The sequence below is a fragment of the Fundulus heteroclitus genome, chromosome 24 (assembly GCF_011125445.2).
Source record: "Fundulus heteroclitus isolate FHET01 chromosome 24, MU-UCD_Fhet_4.1, whole genome shotgun sequence".
In the NCBI taxonomy this organism is placed as follows: Eukaryota; Metazoa; Chordata; class Actinopteri; order Cyprinodontiformes; family Fundulidae; genus Fundulus; species Fundulus heteroclitus.
The window spans coordinates 13,299,404-13,313,953 of NC_046384.1; the positions used below are offsets into that span (position 1 = coordinate 13,299,404).

Consider the following 14,550-nt stretch of genomic DNA (forward strand, 5'->3'; position numbering starts at 1 on the left):
ATGGTGTTCCATCAGGTAGTGGCACAGTGTATTGGGAAGCTCCGAATATCCATTGAGCGGAGTGGCTTCGTCGCCAACCAGTCGTACGTACACATTTTAACAGATTTTTTTAGCACTAGATTTAAACTTGTGTGCGTTTACCTCTGATTTATATATTTTATAAATGCCTTGCTGTTAAATTCTTTCACAGTTTATTTTTGATGGCACTAGTGGCTCAACACTGATCAGCTAGCTAGTCATTAACATTCATGAGGTGCTTTGCATTGACCTTTTATGGGTAAATATAGAGGGAAGACCATGGGGTAGAACCTGGAAAACAATTTTTCAAGGATTTTTCAAGGATTATGTGTGGCTTTTGTACAGGGCTGGGTTATCCTTTGAGCTACTGAGGTAGATATTCTAGTCTATTTTCACTTTTCTTGAGATGTTTTACCTCCCTTCCTTAGAATGACTTTGGGGTTCCCTTCGCTACAAGCTGCAATCATCCACCAATAGATGATTGCAAGTGTGCACCTCTGTTGATCAATACACTTGAAATATATCACAATCTATATAATAAATGAGTTACTGCTGTTGAATTGAACAAGATGATTAAATTATCTTTTAAATTGTATTCTAATGTTTTGAGAAGTTGTATGCAAACCTTCAAACCCTGTATTCATATAACACATTCCAAAAAAAGTAAACAAAAATGAAACAACTGGAGTTTTGCTCGAAGTTTGAAGACATTTCGGGACATTAGGCTGACAGGAAATGAGGTCGAGAGAAAGAAAGAGAGAAGATGTGTGGCAAAAGTTCACTGACCAGGAGCCAAACCTGGGACAGCAGCGTCCAAAGGCTGAGGTCTCTGAACATGGGTCGCATGCTCTATCTCTGCGTGGCCTGTATACTCACCATAAAGCTGTTACAAAATACACAATTTATAAATATTCTAATATTCAGGCACATTTATAGTAGACTAATATCAATCTGCCTCCAGCTGTACTGTGAAATGCGGAACAATGTGTGTACTTAGTCATTTTCACGACAGTAAAATCACAATACATCAAACTGGGCATGTGGTTATCCTTGTTCATCGTGCACCTTTTTTCTGGCAAACCTCTTCCTTCCACTAAACTTCCCATGAATATTTTTCGATAGAGAACCAGCTTCTTCAGCAGTGACCGCAGAGAGGGACTGTGACTTTGTCCTACACAACTATCAAGGCAGACGTCTTCTCCATGATTATAGAGATCATTGCATGACAACATTTCTGTAATGAAAAAAATTTTTTTAATGGTCTTATGTGATATTCTAACTTTCAGAGAAGGTTGTTTTGCGGATTTATCGCTCCAAGGCTAAATCCACAAAAAAAGCCTGAAATATAGTGAATCTAAACACTAAGAGTTTAAATTTTTAGACCGAATAACTGAAAAATAAGTAACATTTCGATGACATTCTAACTTAAATGACTCCCCCATACAGACTATGTGGATAATTTTATGATCTGTCTTTTCATTTTCAATGGAAAACAAACTGCAGATCAACAGCGGTGCCACCAAATGGGGAAAAACAGGCCACGCTATAGCTCCATACAGCATAAAATGAGAATATCATTATAAGTTTTTCCTTTTTAACGATGTTGCACTTTTCGGTGTCTAATTTTTCAAATGCCAAATCTCTTTTTCGATGTCATTGCAAATGATTTTTCAATGTTTCAATTTTTTTAATGTTTCATTTCACGACGCCAAATCTCTTTTCAACGTCGCTGCAAGCGGGCACTGTTTTAGCGGCATATGCTCACAGATTTATCGCTCACCGACCGCTGTGCTCCTCTGACCAGATAGTCACATTTACATAAAAAAATAAAGAAAATGCATTTAAAAGAAGAGAGAACAGACTTCAAGGAGTTATAGTTATTTATTTATTCACCAACGTGTGATTTTGTAATTTGTTTGTCCATTGTTGTGCATCAGTTTTGAATTTCTCACTTCTGGCCTTACCTCTTTATATAAATATCACAATTTTCTAACACTTTTTTTTTTTTTTCACATATGGGCTCTACTGACGATTTAACATATTCAGTGTTAGAAGGCGTAATAATTCCCAAACCGCTCAAAGCATTTATTCATTATATTTTATCTCAAGCTGCAGCTCCAGCCCCTCTCAGACAGTTTGACGGGAACTTGTCGATGCTTGGCTTTTCTCCATGACCTTCAGAGCAATGGTCTTCACTGCAGTCAGAGCTTCGTTGCAGGCGCCCTGGATGTGCGACGGCGGCAGCAGGAAGCCGTAGCGGCCACGGTCCTGCAGCTCGAACGTGAAGGAGTATTTAATGCCGAGCATGTGCGCCCAGTCATCAGAGCCACCAGGAGCCAGGTCTGCAGAGGGAAACGGTTCATGCAATTTGCGTTTTCATCGAGTCAAAAGCAAACAAATAAATATTCCTTACAAATTGTCTTTGCTCCAGGTCCATAAGTGTAAATATTCCTATAATATCTTCTAATGTTCTCCGCAGCTTGTTTGACCATCTCGTACTTTAAAAGAAAAGAAAAAAACGCACAGATTTAGTTTGTTGGGAGCTTCATGTTTCAGCTGAAACTAAAACAATCGGGCTGAGCTGCTCACCAGCTCACTGTGATTCTCAGCTTCGTCCATGGTGCAGGAATACGGCATGAGGAGCATCTGAGAGTAGGAGTGGATGCTCAAGTAGATCTGAATGGAGTCCTTGTGGCTGCGCAGGAAGTTGGCCACGGCCTGCGACTCCGGCTCCGACTCAGGGAAGGCACCGCAGTAGATTTCACTGCAGGGGTAATCAGAGGCTCCTCTTGCTGGGGAGAAAATGTTAACTGAGATTCTCACACAATCAAAGTGGATAAACCCTTTTTTTCTTTCTTCTTTATATGTGAAACAGCGGTAAACCCTCATAGGGGTTTTAAATTTTATAAACTTACTGCACCAGTTGGCGTCAAAGTTTCGGTTCAGGTCGACTCCGATGCAGGGCGTACCCTTTTTGGGGAAACGGTTCTTCCTCCACATTCTGTCCTGAGATGAAGAGGGGAATAAAAATAGTTTGTGTACTAGGTCTCTGCCACACCAAGCCCATATGATGCCGAAGACCCATGATCAAAGTAGATCCTAAAATACGAGAAACAAAGTGGAAGAATCAAAAAACGCACACAGAGCAGTTCAAGGTGGGGACGATTTGGCAGTGAAATAGATTTGATAACAGCAAATCTTAAAAAAAAAATGGAATGAAGTGACTACAAAAACACAAGAAGATGCAAATTGCCAAAAAAAAAGGTCCAGACTGAGTAAGAAAAGACAAAAAGATGGCTAAATGGACACACAACACACATTAAAAAAAGATCTAATATGGGTTACACTTTATTTGAAGGGGTGTACACTGTCATAAACATGACATAACACCTGTTATGAACATAAATAACTCTTTATGAATGTTTAGGACTGTTGTCATTAATTGTCATTCGGTAAATTATGACACTATTAAAGCAAAGTTGACATTGGTTAAATTAAGGGCTTGTTTTGTTATTAGGTTAAATTTAGGGCTTGTTTAGGAATTAGGTTAAATTAAGGGCTTGGTTTGGGATAAGGTTAAATTAAGGGCTTGATTTGGGATTAGGTTGAATTAAAGGCTTGATTTGGGATTAGGTTAAATTAAGGTCTTGGTTTGGGATTAGGTTAAATTTAGGGCTTGATTTGGGATTAGGTTAAATTAAGGTCTTGATTTGGGATTAGGTTAAATTAAGGGCTTGTTTTGGGATTAGGTTAAATTAAGGGCTTGTTTTGGGATTAGATTAAATTAAGGGCTTGGTTTGGGATTAGGTTAAATTTAGGGCTTGATTTGGGATTAGGTTAATTTTGGGATTAGGTTAATTTAAGGGCTTGATTTGGGATTAGGTTAAATTAAGGGCTTGTTTTGGGATTAGGTTAAATTAAGGACTTGGTTTGGGATTAGGTTAAATTTAGGTCTTGATTTGGGATTAGGTTAAATTAAGGTCTTGATTTGGGATTAGGTTAAATTAAGGGCTTGTTTTGGGATTAGGTTAAATTAAGGGTTTGATTTGGGATTAGGTTAAATTAATGGCTTGATTTTGGATTAGGTTAAATTAAGGGCTTGGTTTGGGATTAGGTTAAATTTAGGGCTTGATTTGGGATTAGGTTAATTTTGGGATTAGGTTAAATTAAGGGCTTGATTTGGGATTAGGTTAAATTAAGGGCTTGATTTGGGATTAGGTTAAATTAAGGACTTGGTTTGGGATTAGGTTAAATTAAGGTCTTGTTTTGGGATTAGGTTAAATTAAGGGCTTGATTTGGGATTAGGTTAAATTAAGGGCTTGTTTTGGGATTTTGTTAAATTAAGGGCTTGTCATAACAAAGACATTTTAAACAATGTCAACTTTGCTTTAATAGTGTCATAATTTACCGAATGACAATCAATGACAACAGTCCTAAACATTCATAAAGAGTCATTTATGTTCATAACAGATGTTATGTCATGTTTATGACAGTGTAATGTCAGTCTTATGTACACCCCTTCAAATAAAGTGTTACCCTAATATGATACATAGATGAAAATGTATAACAATGATACAATATAACAAAATGGACAGAGATTGATGTAAAACTCTGGAAGGGCTGCAGGGGTCCACAGCTCAGGTGGGAGAATCGGTGGACAGGAGGACCACTATTAGGTGAGCATACAAATATGAGCTTTATGGAAATGTTGCAAGAAGAAAGACCCCAAAAGTTAATTGTTTGCTACTGTTAGCAACGCAGGCATCTCAGCAAAACCCGTAGGAAGAGTTGCTAAGGTCAGATAATACCTAAACATTTTCTACCTGTAGTGGAGAATTAGCACTTCACATCACGCTTAGCACACCATTTCCAAGGTGAAACATGGTAGTGGCAGCATCAATGAGTGGAAATGCCGTGGGGTTGGTGAGAAGATGGATTGGGCCAAATGCGAGGAGATCCTGGGAGAAAACCTGCAGGAGGCTGCGAAAGACTTGTGGGTGGAGCAGAGATCGTCCTTCCAGCGGGAACAACTACTCTAAACACGTATGCGCACGCGTGTAGGCTACATGTTAGCTGTGTCCTCCACATGCCTTTTAGGAAAACGGCTATGAAAACATCCAGGATAAAGAGCGATCACTGCTATCAATACGGGCGGGGCTTTTGTTCCAGATGTTCTTACGTTTGTCCAGGTGTACTTGTATCCATCTGGGTTCATAACAGGCAGGACGTAGACGTCCATGTTGTCTAGGATTTGAGTCATCGCTTGGTTCTGGTTGTAAAATACCAGTGACTGTAGAAAAAAACAACAACAGAGCAGTGTTTTTTTTTGTCTTTTTAATCCCTGGGGCAAAAACAGACTTGGATACAACTAGGATTTTACTCACGTAGTGGACAAAAAACAGGCAGAAAGCAGGAGAGATCCACTCTCTGGCATGGATCCCGCAGTCGATCCACATTGCTTTCTTGTTGGGCCTGCTATTTAGAGACAGCTGGAACAGAGACATTCAACATTGCTCCAGATGTCTCAGACTGTCTTCACATTATCATACTGGTGTGTATAAATGAAAAAGTATGCCAGATACAGTTCCCTCTGCGCTTATCAGAAATAATAACAACAATAAAGCCTATAAAAATGCGTTGAGAGTCCTTAAATAGATCTGGCTTTAATTGCATACGTTTGATATGATGTTGGAAATTAGAAAAAGAGCCTTACCGTGACCACATTTAGCAATTTTTTCTACTAAATCACCAGGACAGCAATTATTTATTCCCCTAAAATTGTTATAATATAAATGTAAATGTAGTATCAATCCATCCATTGATGACACGGTTCTACTAGCAAGTCTTCAGCCTGGAGACGGGGACAGGTCGTCAGTCCATCACAGAGACACCATGCATGTGCACACTCATTACAGGATGATTTAGATCAACCATCTAACAGTCACCAAATTGTCTTGCAGCAAGAAGGTCCTGGGTTTAAATCCCGGCCTGGGTTTTTTCCAAAAATGGAGGGTGCATGTTCTACCTGTGCATCTGTGGGTTCCCTCTAGCTTCCTCCAAGGAATGAAGAATATTGCTGGACTAGGTTAATTCCTTACCCTAAATTAGCATTAGAAGTGTGCATCAGCATGATTGTTTGTCTCGACCGTCTTCGTGTTACCCTGGGGTTAACAGGCGGACCTGTTCACAGTGTACCGCACTGCTCACACACTCACCAATGCAGACTATTTAGTTATTTTAGCTAAATGGTCTGTTTTAAAACACACAGTACAGCAAAAATCAACACTGAAATGATTCTCCAGGCCACTAATCAACCTTTTTCCATGGTCATCAAATTCCTGAGATTTAAATCCCATAGAAAACTTGTGGGGTGAGCTTAATACGAGCAACCATGAGAGAGGACCAAGGAATCTGGAGTGACTGTGTCTGTACGCTCCAGGCAAAACAGAAAGGAAGACTAAGGTGAACTGGAAGAACCAACAACTTCTTAACATACAATGTATTTTCCATTTCGATTGAATGTAAGGAAATTAAATGCAGAATTTTTGTATCAGTTTTTAAACTTTATATGGAATAGACTGAGCTTTACCTTTAGAGCATACAGCGGTCTCTTCTCATGTGAGGAGCCAACAAGAATAACTTTAACCGTGTCAGGATAATCTTTGGCAGTTCTGTTAATCCAGTCATAGATCTACAATGGAGACAGTGTATTTAGTTGTAAATAGAATAGCTATTTTAGAAAAAATTACTAAGAAGTTGAGTTAGGATCTCCCAGTGGGAGTCTTACGTCCTCTAAAGTGTGGTATCGCTGGTAAAACGTCACGCCACTTCTTGGGTCGGTGGAGTCGTTCCTCATCTGCATTTCAATGATCTCATCAGCGTTGGACAGCATCACCCTAAAATGCAAAAAGCAGCACAGTTTGCCTGGAACTGACTGGGACACACACAACGTCCGATAAGACAGCTGCGGCTTTATTACATACTCGTATGTGATGCTGTGTCTGTGCAGCAGATCGTTGACTGTCTGGGAGCTGTTTGCAGGAACGTAGAGGTGGACCTGAGTCTGCTCTTTGATATAGTCCGATGAAACGGGCTGCCATAAAACTGTCTGGGAGAAAATGTCCCAACTTTATTGTTTAATGGAGAGAAAAAAAAAACTAAACAGGCAAATAAATGTTGATAAAGATACAAAATATTCTACCTGATAGTGGATGGACACATTCTTTAAAATCTCCACTTGTTCTTGACTGTTAGGGGTGATTGACAAAACTTGGCCACTGAATAAAAAGAAGAAAATTTAAAATTGTTTCAAATTAATCCATCACAGAAATAGTTTTGTACTTTTTTTTCTGGAGGAATACAAAGCTGTGAAAGCCTGTTTGCCCCCTAGCAGATTTCTTCAACCCTTCTTTGTCAAACTCATATGTTTTAAACTATCAAGTAAACACTAAATGTGGTTCTGAAATGATACAATTGTTTCTTTAGAGCAAAACCCTTATCCAAAACAACCTGGTTCTCCCCTTGTTAAGAGCATTTTTATGCTTCAGCTTCAACAGCCACATACATTTCTGATTAATGCCAGACATGTAGAATGAGGAAAACACTAACACAGATCCTCTCTGACAGCATGAAGTAGGCAAAAATACCAGAAAAAAACGACACATAATATACAAATATCAAATAAATTCAAGAACAGATCAGCCTGAAAGGGTTAAAAAACAATTTTCTAAGGCTTCAGGGCTTCAGTGAACCACAGCAGGAGCCAAACGGTGAAAACATGGAACAGCGGAGTCCCCAGTCTTGGCCGGCCAAACTAAGTTTTTCCAGAAGTGCATAAACAACTCATCAAGGAGGTCATAGCAGAACTCAGCACAACATCTAGAGTGCCGCAAGCCTCACTGGCCTGAATTAAGGTCATCATTCATGAAACAACAATATGAACAAGAGAGACTGGGCAAACTGGCATCAATGTTAGGGTTTCAAGACAAAAAAACACTGCTGACCGCAAAAGAACCCAAAGCCATTAAAAAAGAAAAATCATACCAAGAGGGGACATATAGTGGTGGTAGCGTGATGGTCTGGGCTGCTCTGCTGCTTCAAGACCTGGACAGCTTGCTGAAACTGATGGAACCATGAATTCTGCTCTCTACCAGAAAATCCTGAAGGACAATGTATGGTCATGAGTTTTTGACCCTAAGCTCAAGTGTACTTCATCACTGTTTTGCAGCAGGGTAATTATCTGAAGCACCCAAGCAAGTCCATCTAGAAAAGGCTCAGGAACAAAAAAAAAAAAAAAAAATAAATTTTGTTTGGATTTCAGAGAGTCTGGTCTTGAATCCAATTGCGGTGCGGCGACATCCCCATAAACACATCGCTCATGCCCTGTAAGCCAGCTGAACACAATTACGCAAAGAAGAGTGTGACGACATTCCTGAACAGGGCCAAGCTGCTTTTTCCCCCCTTAATACGTGAAATCCTCATTAGAAAAATGCATTCTACCCTTACTGAAGTTATTTTGCCTGATAATAAAAAGTGTTTAACGATCTAAAAGGTATGACAAAAAAACCCCGCAAAAGCAGAAGAAATTTGCAAGGGGCAAAGGCTTTTTGAAAGTACTGTGACAAAGCATAGCTCCGTTTGTTTACTTAGGGGGCTATGTTTGTTATTTTCTGTATCCTATAGAAAGAAGTTGCACAGATTTTCAACAGTGATATCAACTAAAGCCATTTACCTTGTTTCTGTGCATTGTCCTGTCTTCAGAAGCAGGTCAAAATTTAGAAAAATAAACAACACCCAAACGGTCGCCATGATGTCAGGTCCAAACTGAAAAATGTCCAAACACTGTCCAAGCTCTGGGGGTAGGTACAAAAGTATTGATTGAAGCTGTGTTTATTCAAGTTAACTTTACCTTTGAGAAAACATGACAGGACAGAGATCAGTAGAGAGCAGGCAGAATTATTTAGTTAGTTATCTTTTCTACAATATAACTCTGCTAATGTTAACCCATAACAATATTAAGTTTAACACTTTAATATTGAACGTTAATGCAGAGAATATATTTATTTATTCAAAGTTTTTTTTTGGAGCACTCTTGTCCTGATTGCCACTGCGTACCGCTTGGTGGTGGTAATGCACTAACAACCGGCATCATAAAGGAAGAAGAAGAAGAAGAATGTAAATCAATAATTAAAAAAGAAAAACAGAAACATGGCAAAAAATATGGAATAACGATGAGAAAGGAAGAAGATTACATAGAGTTTAAGAATCTGTAACATAAAAAAGAATTATGGAGAAAGAAGCAGAAGGGAAGAGATAATTTAAACTAGACTGAGAACCGGTCACACCTACTTGAATGAGTTTTTGTTTATACTAGGGAAGTGGAATATTGATATATGTGAGGGTTGAGGAGGAATAGAAAATGTGGATCGTGTTTTGATGAATTGCTATATATGCATCTGAAAGAGAGAGGATGAGGGAAGTAATTAGGGAAAAAGGAAGACAGTGGAGCATAAAAGGAATATTAGGGACAGATGGAGATAGGGAGGAAATTAGGGTAATTAATAAAGCATTGTTTTTATTTTTATATAATACAAAATAATAATAAAAAAAGAATATACTTGGTGGAACACACTCTTCTACAGTAGGTGGCGGTATGCACCTGTAAGCTATTTGCAATCTGCCAACAAAGGGAAGAAGAAGCACAAGAAGCAGAAGAAGAACAAAAACAAGAACACGGCAAAGATTTTTTACTTTTGACAAAACTTTATTTTAAAAAAGAGCAATAACATTTATTTATTCATTTAGTAAAAATACCTAAATAGGGAGCTTGTTAAATTGAAGTAATCCTTTTTTAGACAACATAAAATCTTGTTGAAACCATAAAATCATCCAAGTTCTGCGTGGAAGAACAAGAAAAAAGAACAATAACAAGAAAAACTGGAAGAAGATGAAAAACAAGAAGAAAAACCGGAAGAACGTTGACGCCGTAATACCTCCGCGCCTCTTGGTGGCGCCAGATAGCCAGAACTCACTCTGCGGTTGGAGGAGAAGAGGTTGTGACGCACGCAGTGGACCGACGCAAAGATGTCGGCTCACGACCAGCTGGTGTTGTGTTTGTGTGAATTAACGAGGTAAGATGCAAACAAGCAGCAACAACCGACGGAAAAAAAAAAAAAAAAATAACGCGGCCGTGAAAATGTGAAGGTTTCTGTCTCACTTTCCGGAGGAAATAACCTAGAAAATCAGCAGCATTCTAAGTTATCTATATGTGTACGCATCATTACAGCTTATTTGATGGGGAAATACTTTCTTACAGGAAAAACATGCGAGGTTTCTAACGTTTTGTTAAAGAAGTCATGAAATAATTGCTGGTTATAAATGGAGGGCATCCCTGCTGTGAAGTCGTGTCCAAAAGGTTCTGTCCGTGTTTGTCACTTTAAACTGTTAAAGGACAGTTCTGTCATGCTGCCACCAGTGCAGAGCTTGCTCAGCATTGAATGCAGATGGGTGGGAGTGCATATTTGCCACGAGTCTGACATAACTACCAATGATAACAACTCATAGCTGCATTTGCTGACAAAACAAAAAATATATATATATTCGGAGCAGTTAGTCTCATTACAATGTTTAGTAAGAATTTTTTGCAGCCACTTTGTACCACATAGATTATCCTTTGAATCGGTTTTGAAGAGTTGAAAGTTTTTTTTATTCTGATTTTGAAGATGCTCTGCCTTTAAATGCCTCCAATCTTTACTTGTCCCTTTAAACCACTCTGAATCCTCCGAAGTATAAACTGGGTGTCTCTCTTTGTTTTCAGGTTGCTTTGGAAGTTGCTGCTCCCGCTGGTGCTTCTGTGTGTGCTGCTGGTCGCGGTCCTCGTCCTGCTGGTGCTGGCCGTTCGCCTCTGGCTGCAGAGCAGCAGGAACGCTCGGCGGGCGAGGGAGGGCCGTCCCACCGTGGCGTTTTTCCATCCGTACTGCAACGCCGGTGGAGGCGGGGAGAGGGTGCTCTGGTGTGCCATCAGGGCTCTGCAGAACAGGTACAGCCCATCACTGACTTTGGGCAGCATTTTTTTTTTGCAGGCTCAGATAGGGCTGGGCGATAAATCGATTTAATCGATTAATTTGAATTTACAACTCTTTAAGATTTCATTTTTTGGAAAATCTGGATTTTATTTTGCCAATACACTCATTGGGTTTCCATGAAGAGAACAGCATGTGATGCTGAATATATGTTTAGGCAAATGTATTGTCAAAATATTGTTAAGTGGAAACTTTTTTTTTTTACCATAATACGAGGTACTAAATTCACTTATTTACTTTTTTTTTTTAGCTTAGTTTGAAGTTCACAAGTGCAGTGAAGCCTGTTTATAGCTCAATGTGTAATACCACTAGCAGCAAATGTTTTGTTATATTTTCATTGTTTATAATGGCACGGCTGCCATCTTGTTTTGCAAGCATGTTTCACAGCTTGTTTTTAGTTGCACTTTGAATTCAGGACAACTCCCTGACAAAATGCTTAACATAAGAGCAAGGTTTTAAAATAATTTCTTTAATTTCTTTTTATGAAACAAAAAGGAGGGGAAAAAAAATCGATTAATCGGATTTGGTATGATAAAATCGGAGATTTATTTTTAATCCATATCGCCCAGCCCTAGGCTCAGACGGAAGCACAGCGCACATTTTGTTGCGTTACAGTCGCAAAACCTTTTATGCATGTTTAAGAACAAATTGGCACATAAAGAAAAATCTGAATTCTGACACCCCTACGCAAACTATTTGAGATTGATGTGGTCGAATGGCCCAGTCATTGCTGGTAGACGCTCCCCAAAAGACTAACAGCAGCAGTGGAGGTGGTTCTACAAAGCATTGCCTTAAGGGAGCAGAATGCAAATGCATGCATAATTTCACCATTTTCCTTCAACTAAACAATTGTGCTCTATTTTGTGCTGATTTATTAGATAAAACCACTAAATTTTAAAGCTCTAATTTGGCAAAATGTAAAAAAAGGGGGTATAAAATACATTTTCTGGGCACTAATTTTATTTCACGAAGCTGTCTTTAACCTTACCGCCCATTCGCAGGTATGCGGACATCAACTTCGTGGTGTACACCGGCGACCTGGGCGTGACGGGCCAGCAGATCCTGGACGGAGCCCGGCGGCGCTTCAACGTCGTCCTGCCGCGGCCCGTCCGCTTCGTGTTCCTGCAGCACCGGGTGCTCGTGGAGCCTGGCCTGTTCCCGCACTTCACCCTGCTGGGACAGAGCGTGGGGTCCGTCTTCCTGGGGTGGGAGGCCCTGACGGAGCTGGTGCCCGACCTCTACATCGACTCCATGGGTTACGCCTTCACTCTGCCGCTGTTTCGCTACCTGGGAGGCTGCAGCGTGGGCAGCTACGTCCACTACCCCACCATTAGCACCGACATGCTGTCTGTGGTGGCAGAGAGGAACCCACGGTGATAAAACCGTCAATTTTACCCAAACTCACTTTTCTCTCTCTCTATGACCACTAAACTAACACAAGCTGTGATGGTTTCAGATTCAACAACCCGGACTTCATCTCAAACAGTCTGTTCCTGACCGCCTTCAAGTTGGTCTACTACTGCCTCTTCGCCGTGCTCTACGGCATGGCCGGCTCCTGCAGCGACGTCATCATGGTCAACTCCTCCTGGACCCTCGACCACATCCTGTCGCTGTGGCGCTCCCCCAACCGCACCAGCGTGGTGTACCCGCCCTGCGACGTCGGCGCCTTCCTGGACGTGCCGCTGGAGGACGACGGGGACAGGAAGTGTCACTCCATCGTGTCGGTGGGGCAGTTCAGGCCAGAGAAGGATCACCGGCTGCAGATCAGGGCCTTCAAGAAGGTGCTGGACAGGAGGAGGGAGGGGTCGGGGGCCGGAGCGGCGCTGAAGCTCGTTCTGATAGGCGGCTGCAGGAACCAGGAGGACGAAGACAGAGTGCTCATGCTTCGGGGACTTTGCCAGGAGCTGGGCGTGGCCGACAGGGTGGAGTTTAAACTGAACGTGTCCTTCGGGGAGCTGAAGGAGGAGATGAGCAGAGCCACCATCGGTCTCCACACTATGTGGAACGAGCACTTTGGAATCGGTAAAAATCAAAAAGTTATTTTTTTTTCTCCCCTAAGTGATGGCAAACATGCATTTACTGATTTCTCTTCTAGGTGTCGTGGAGTGCATGGCAGCAGGAAAGGTCATCCTGGCTCACAAATCGGGGGGCCCGAAGCTGGACATCGTCAGACCTTTCGAGGGACGCCCAACGGGATTCCTGGCAGACGACGAGGACGGTTACGCCGAAGCCATAGAGCAGATCCTGGCCCTGCCGGCCGAGAGCCGCCTGCAGATCAGACGCGACGCGCGGCAGTCAGCGGCGCGCTTCTCAGACGAGGAGTTCGAAGCGTGCTTCCTGGCAGCGACGGAGCCGCTGATGGGAACGCTGGAGCTCTGATCGGCCTCGTGTGCTCAAACCTGAAGCCCCTCTACCTTAATGCTCTGATGGCTTCATGCAGGACTGGCGACAAACATCACTTCCTCCTTTCAGAAACATGTTGAACTGAAACGGTTTTGTCACGGTAAGATATTTAGCTGCATATGAAGCTGCAGTTCTATGTAAAGTTTGTGGATTTCTTTTTTTTTTTTTTGAAACCACACTTGTCTATAGTGTATATATTGTAGTAAATATCAGCAGGACTTTAGTTAAAGACCTGAAAGATGATTAAATTGTTTACAAAAAATATAAATATTTAATTCTATTCATGTACTATTGATATTGAGTGTGCATTTAATAAAGACAGGGTTTTTTTTATATTCATGCAGTTTAGAAAGTGAGATCTTTAGTGTGATAGAAAATAAAACTGAACTACTTTTAGTGTTTGTTTGTTTTGCCTTTTGTAGTGGTGCCCAGTTTATTTTAAAACTTTCTGAAAAGCAGTTTAAATGGTGTTACAAAAGAGCTCAATCTCCTTTAATGTTTAATTATTTGAAAATAAAATGAGGTTTATGATCTGAAAGATTTAATGGCAGAAAATGCGATAAATCAAAAATATTCTTTACATGAAAAATCCAAAAAATGTCTACAGCACCGGGGGCCAAAACTAGCCCAAACACTCCTGCCTGCTACAGTACATGGGCTCTACGATCAACTCGGTTCAGATCTAAATTAATTTATTAAACTGAAATGACTATGGTGTTAAAAATAGATTTGCTGATCCTGCCAACCTTTAAATTTCATTTTAAGGAGTCTCTCAAGGACAGAACCTTATAGGTAAAAACAGATCTCATAGAAGGAAAAGTCAGAATTATGAAAAAAATACTATTAATATTCATAAAAATAAAATGTTTGCTGGCAGAAAACCATTAGCAGCAATGATTTCAGCTTGTAACTGCAATTTCTATACTACTTATCGCTTAAACATTACATCAAATTGGATATTTACAGCCATCCCATCTGTAGGGTGTAGAGCAACATGCGGCCACTAGAGGGAGTCGTAGACCTGAGCAGTGATCAGGTTAGTCATTGA

At 40.6% G+C, this 14,550-nt stretch overlaps 2 protein-coding genes across 2 annotated transcripts; one reads left to right on the forward strand and one right to left on the reverse strand.

Moving 5' to 3' along the window:
- Positions 1 to 1,880: 1,880 nt before the first annotated feature.
- Positions 1,881 to 12,127, reverse strand: cpb2 (carboxypeptidase B2 (plasma)). Its single transcript, XM_012857253.3, has 12 exons — positions 12,088 to 12,127; positions 8,750 to 8,870; positions 7,220 to 7,295; positions 7,002 to 7,126; positions 6,806 to 6,914; positions 6,608 to 6,709; positions 5,403 to 5,507; positions 5,198 to 5,308; positions 2,934 to 3,024; positions 2,608 to 2,810; positions 2,432 to 2,516; positions 1,881 to 2,360 (listed from the first exon to the last, which is right to left on the reverse strand). Exons 1-12 carry the CDS (start codon positions 12,110 to 12,112, stop codon positions 2,146 to 2,148), a joined length of 1,368 nt encoding a protein of 455 aa, XP_012712707.3. The 5' UTR covers positions 12,113 to 12,127; the 3' UTR covers positions 1,881 to 2,145.
- Positions 10,018 to 13,898, forward strand: alg11 (ALG11 alpha-1,2-mannosyltransferase). The gene is made up of 5 exons (XM_012857252.3): positions 10,018 to 10,148; positions 10,835 to 11,056; positions 12,101 to 12,472; positions 12,556 to 13,121; positions 13,195 to 13,898. Exons 1-5 carry the CDS (start codon positions 10,102 to 10,104, stop codon positions 13,476 to 13,478), a joined length of 1,491 nt encoding a protein of 496 aa, XP_012712706.2. The 5' UTR covers positions 10,018 to 10,101; the 3' UTR covers positions 13,479 to 13,898.
- The last annotated feature ends 652 nt before the right edge of the window (positions 13,899 to 14,550 follow it).

Bases quoted from the DNA above. Each gene is read 5' to 3' on its own strand.
- alg11 (XM_012857252.3), top strand. From the start codon at position 10,102: ATGTCGGCTCACGACCAGCTGGTGTTGTGTTTGTGTGAATTAACGAG. The intron at 10,149-10,834 runs GTAAGATGCAAA...CTTTGTTTTCAG, and splicing joins TGTTTGTGTGAATTAACGAG to GTTGCTTTGGAAGTTGCTGC. The intron at 11,057-12,100 runs GTACAGCCCATC...GCCCATTCGCAG, and splicing joins ATCAGGGCTCTGCAGAACAG to GTATGCGGACATCAACTTCG.
- cpb2 (XM_012857253.3), bottom strand. From the start codon at position 12,112: ATGTCCGCATACCTGCGAATGGGCG. The intron at 7,127-7,219 runs GTAGAATATTTT...ATTTTCTCCCAG, and splicing joins ATGTGTCCATCCACTATCAG to ACAGTTTTATGGCAGCCCGT. The intron at 6,915-7,001 runs GTATGTAATAAA...TTTGCATTTTAG, and splicing joins AGACACAGCATCACATACGA to GGTGATGCTGTCCAACGCTG.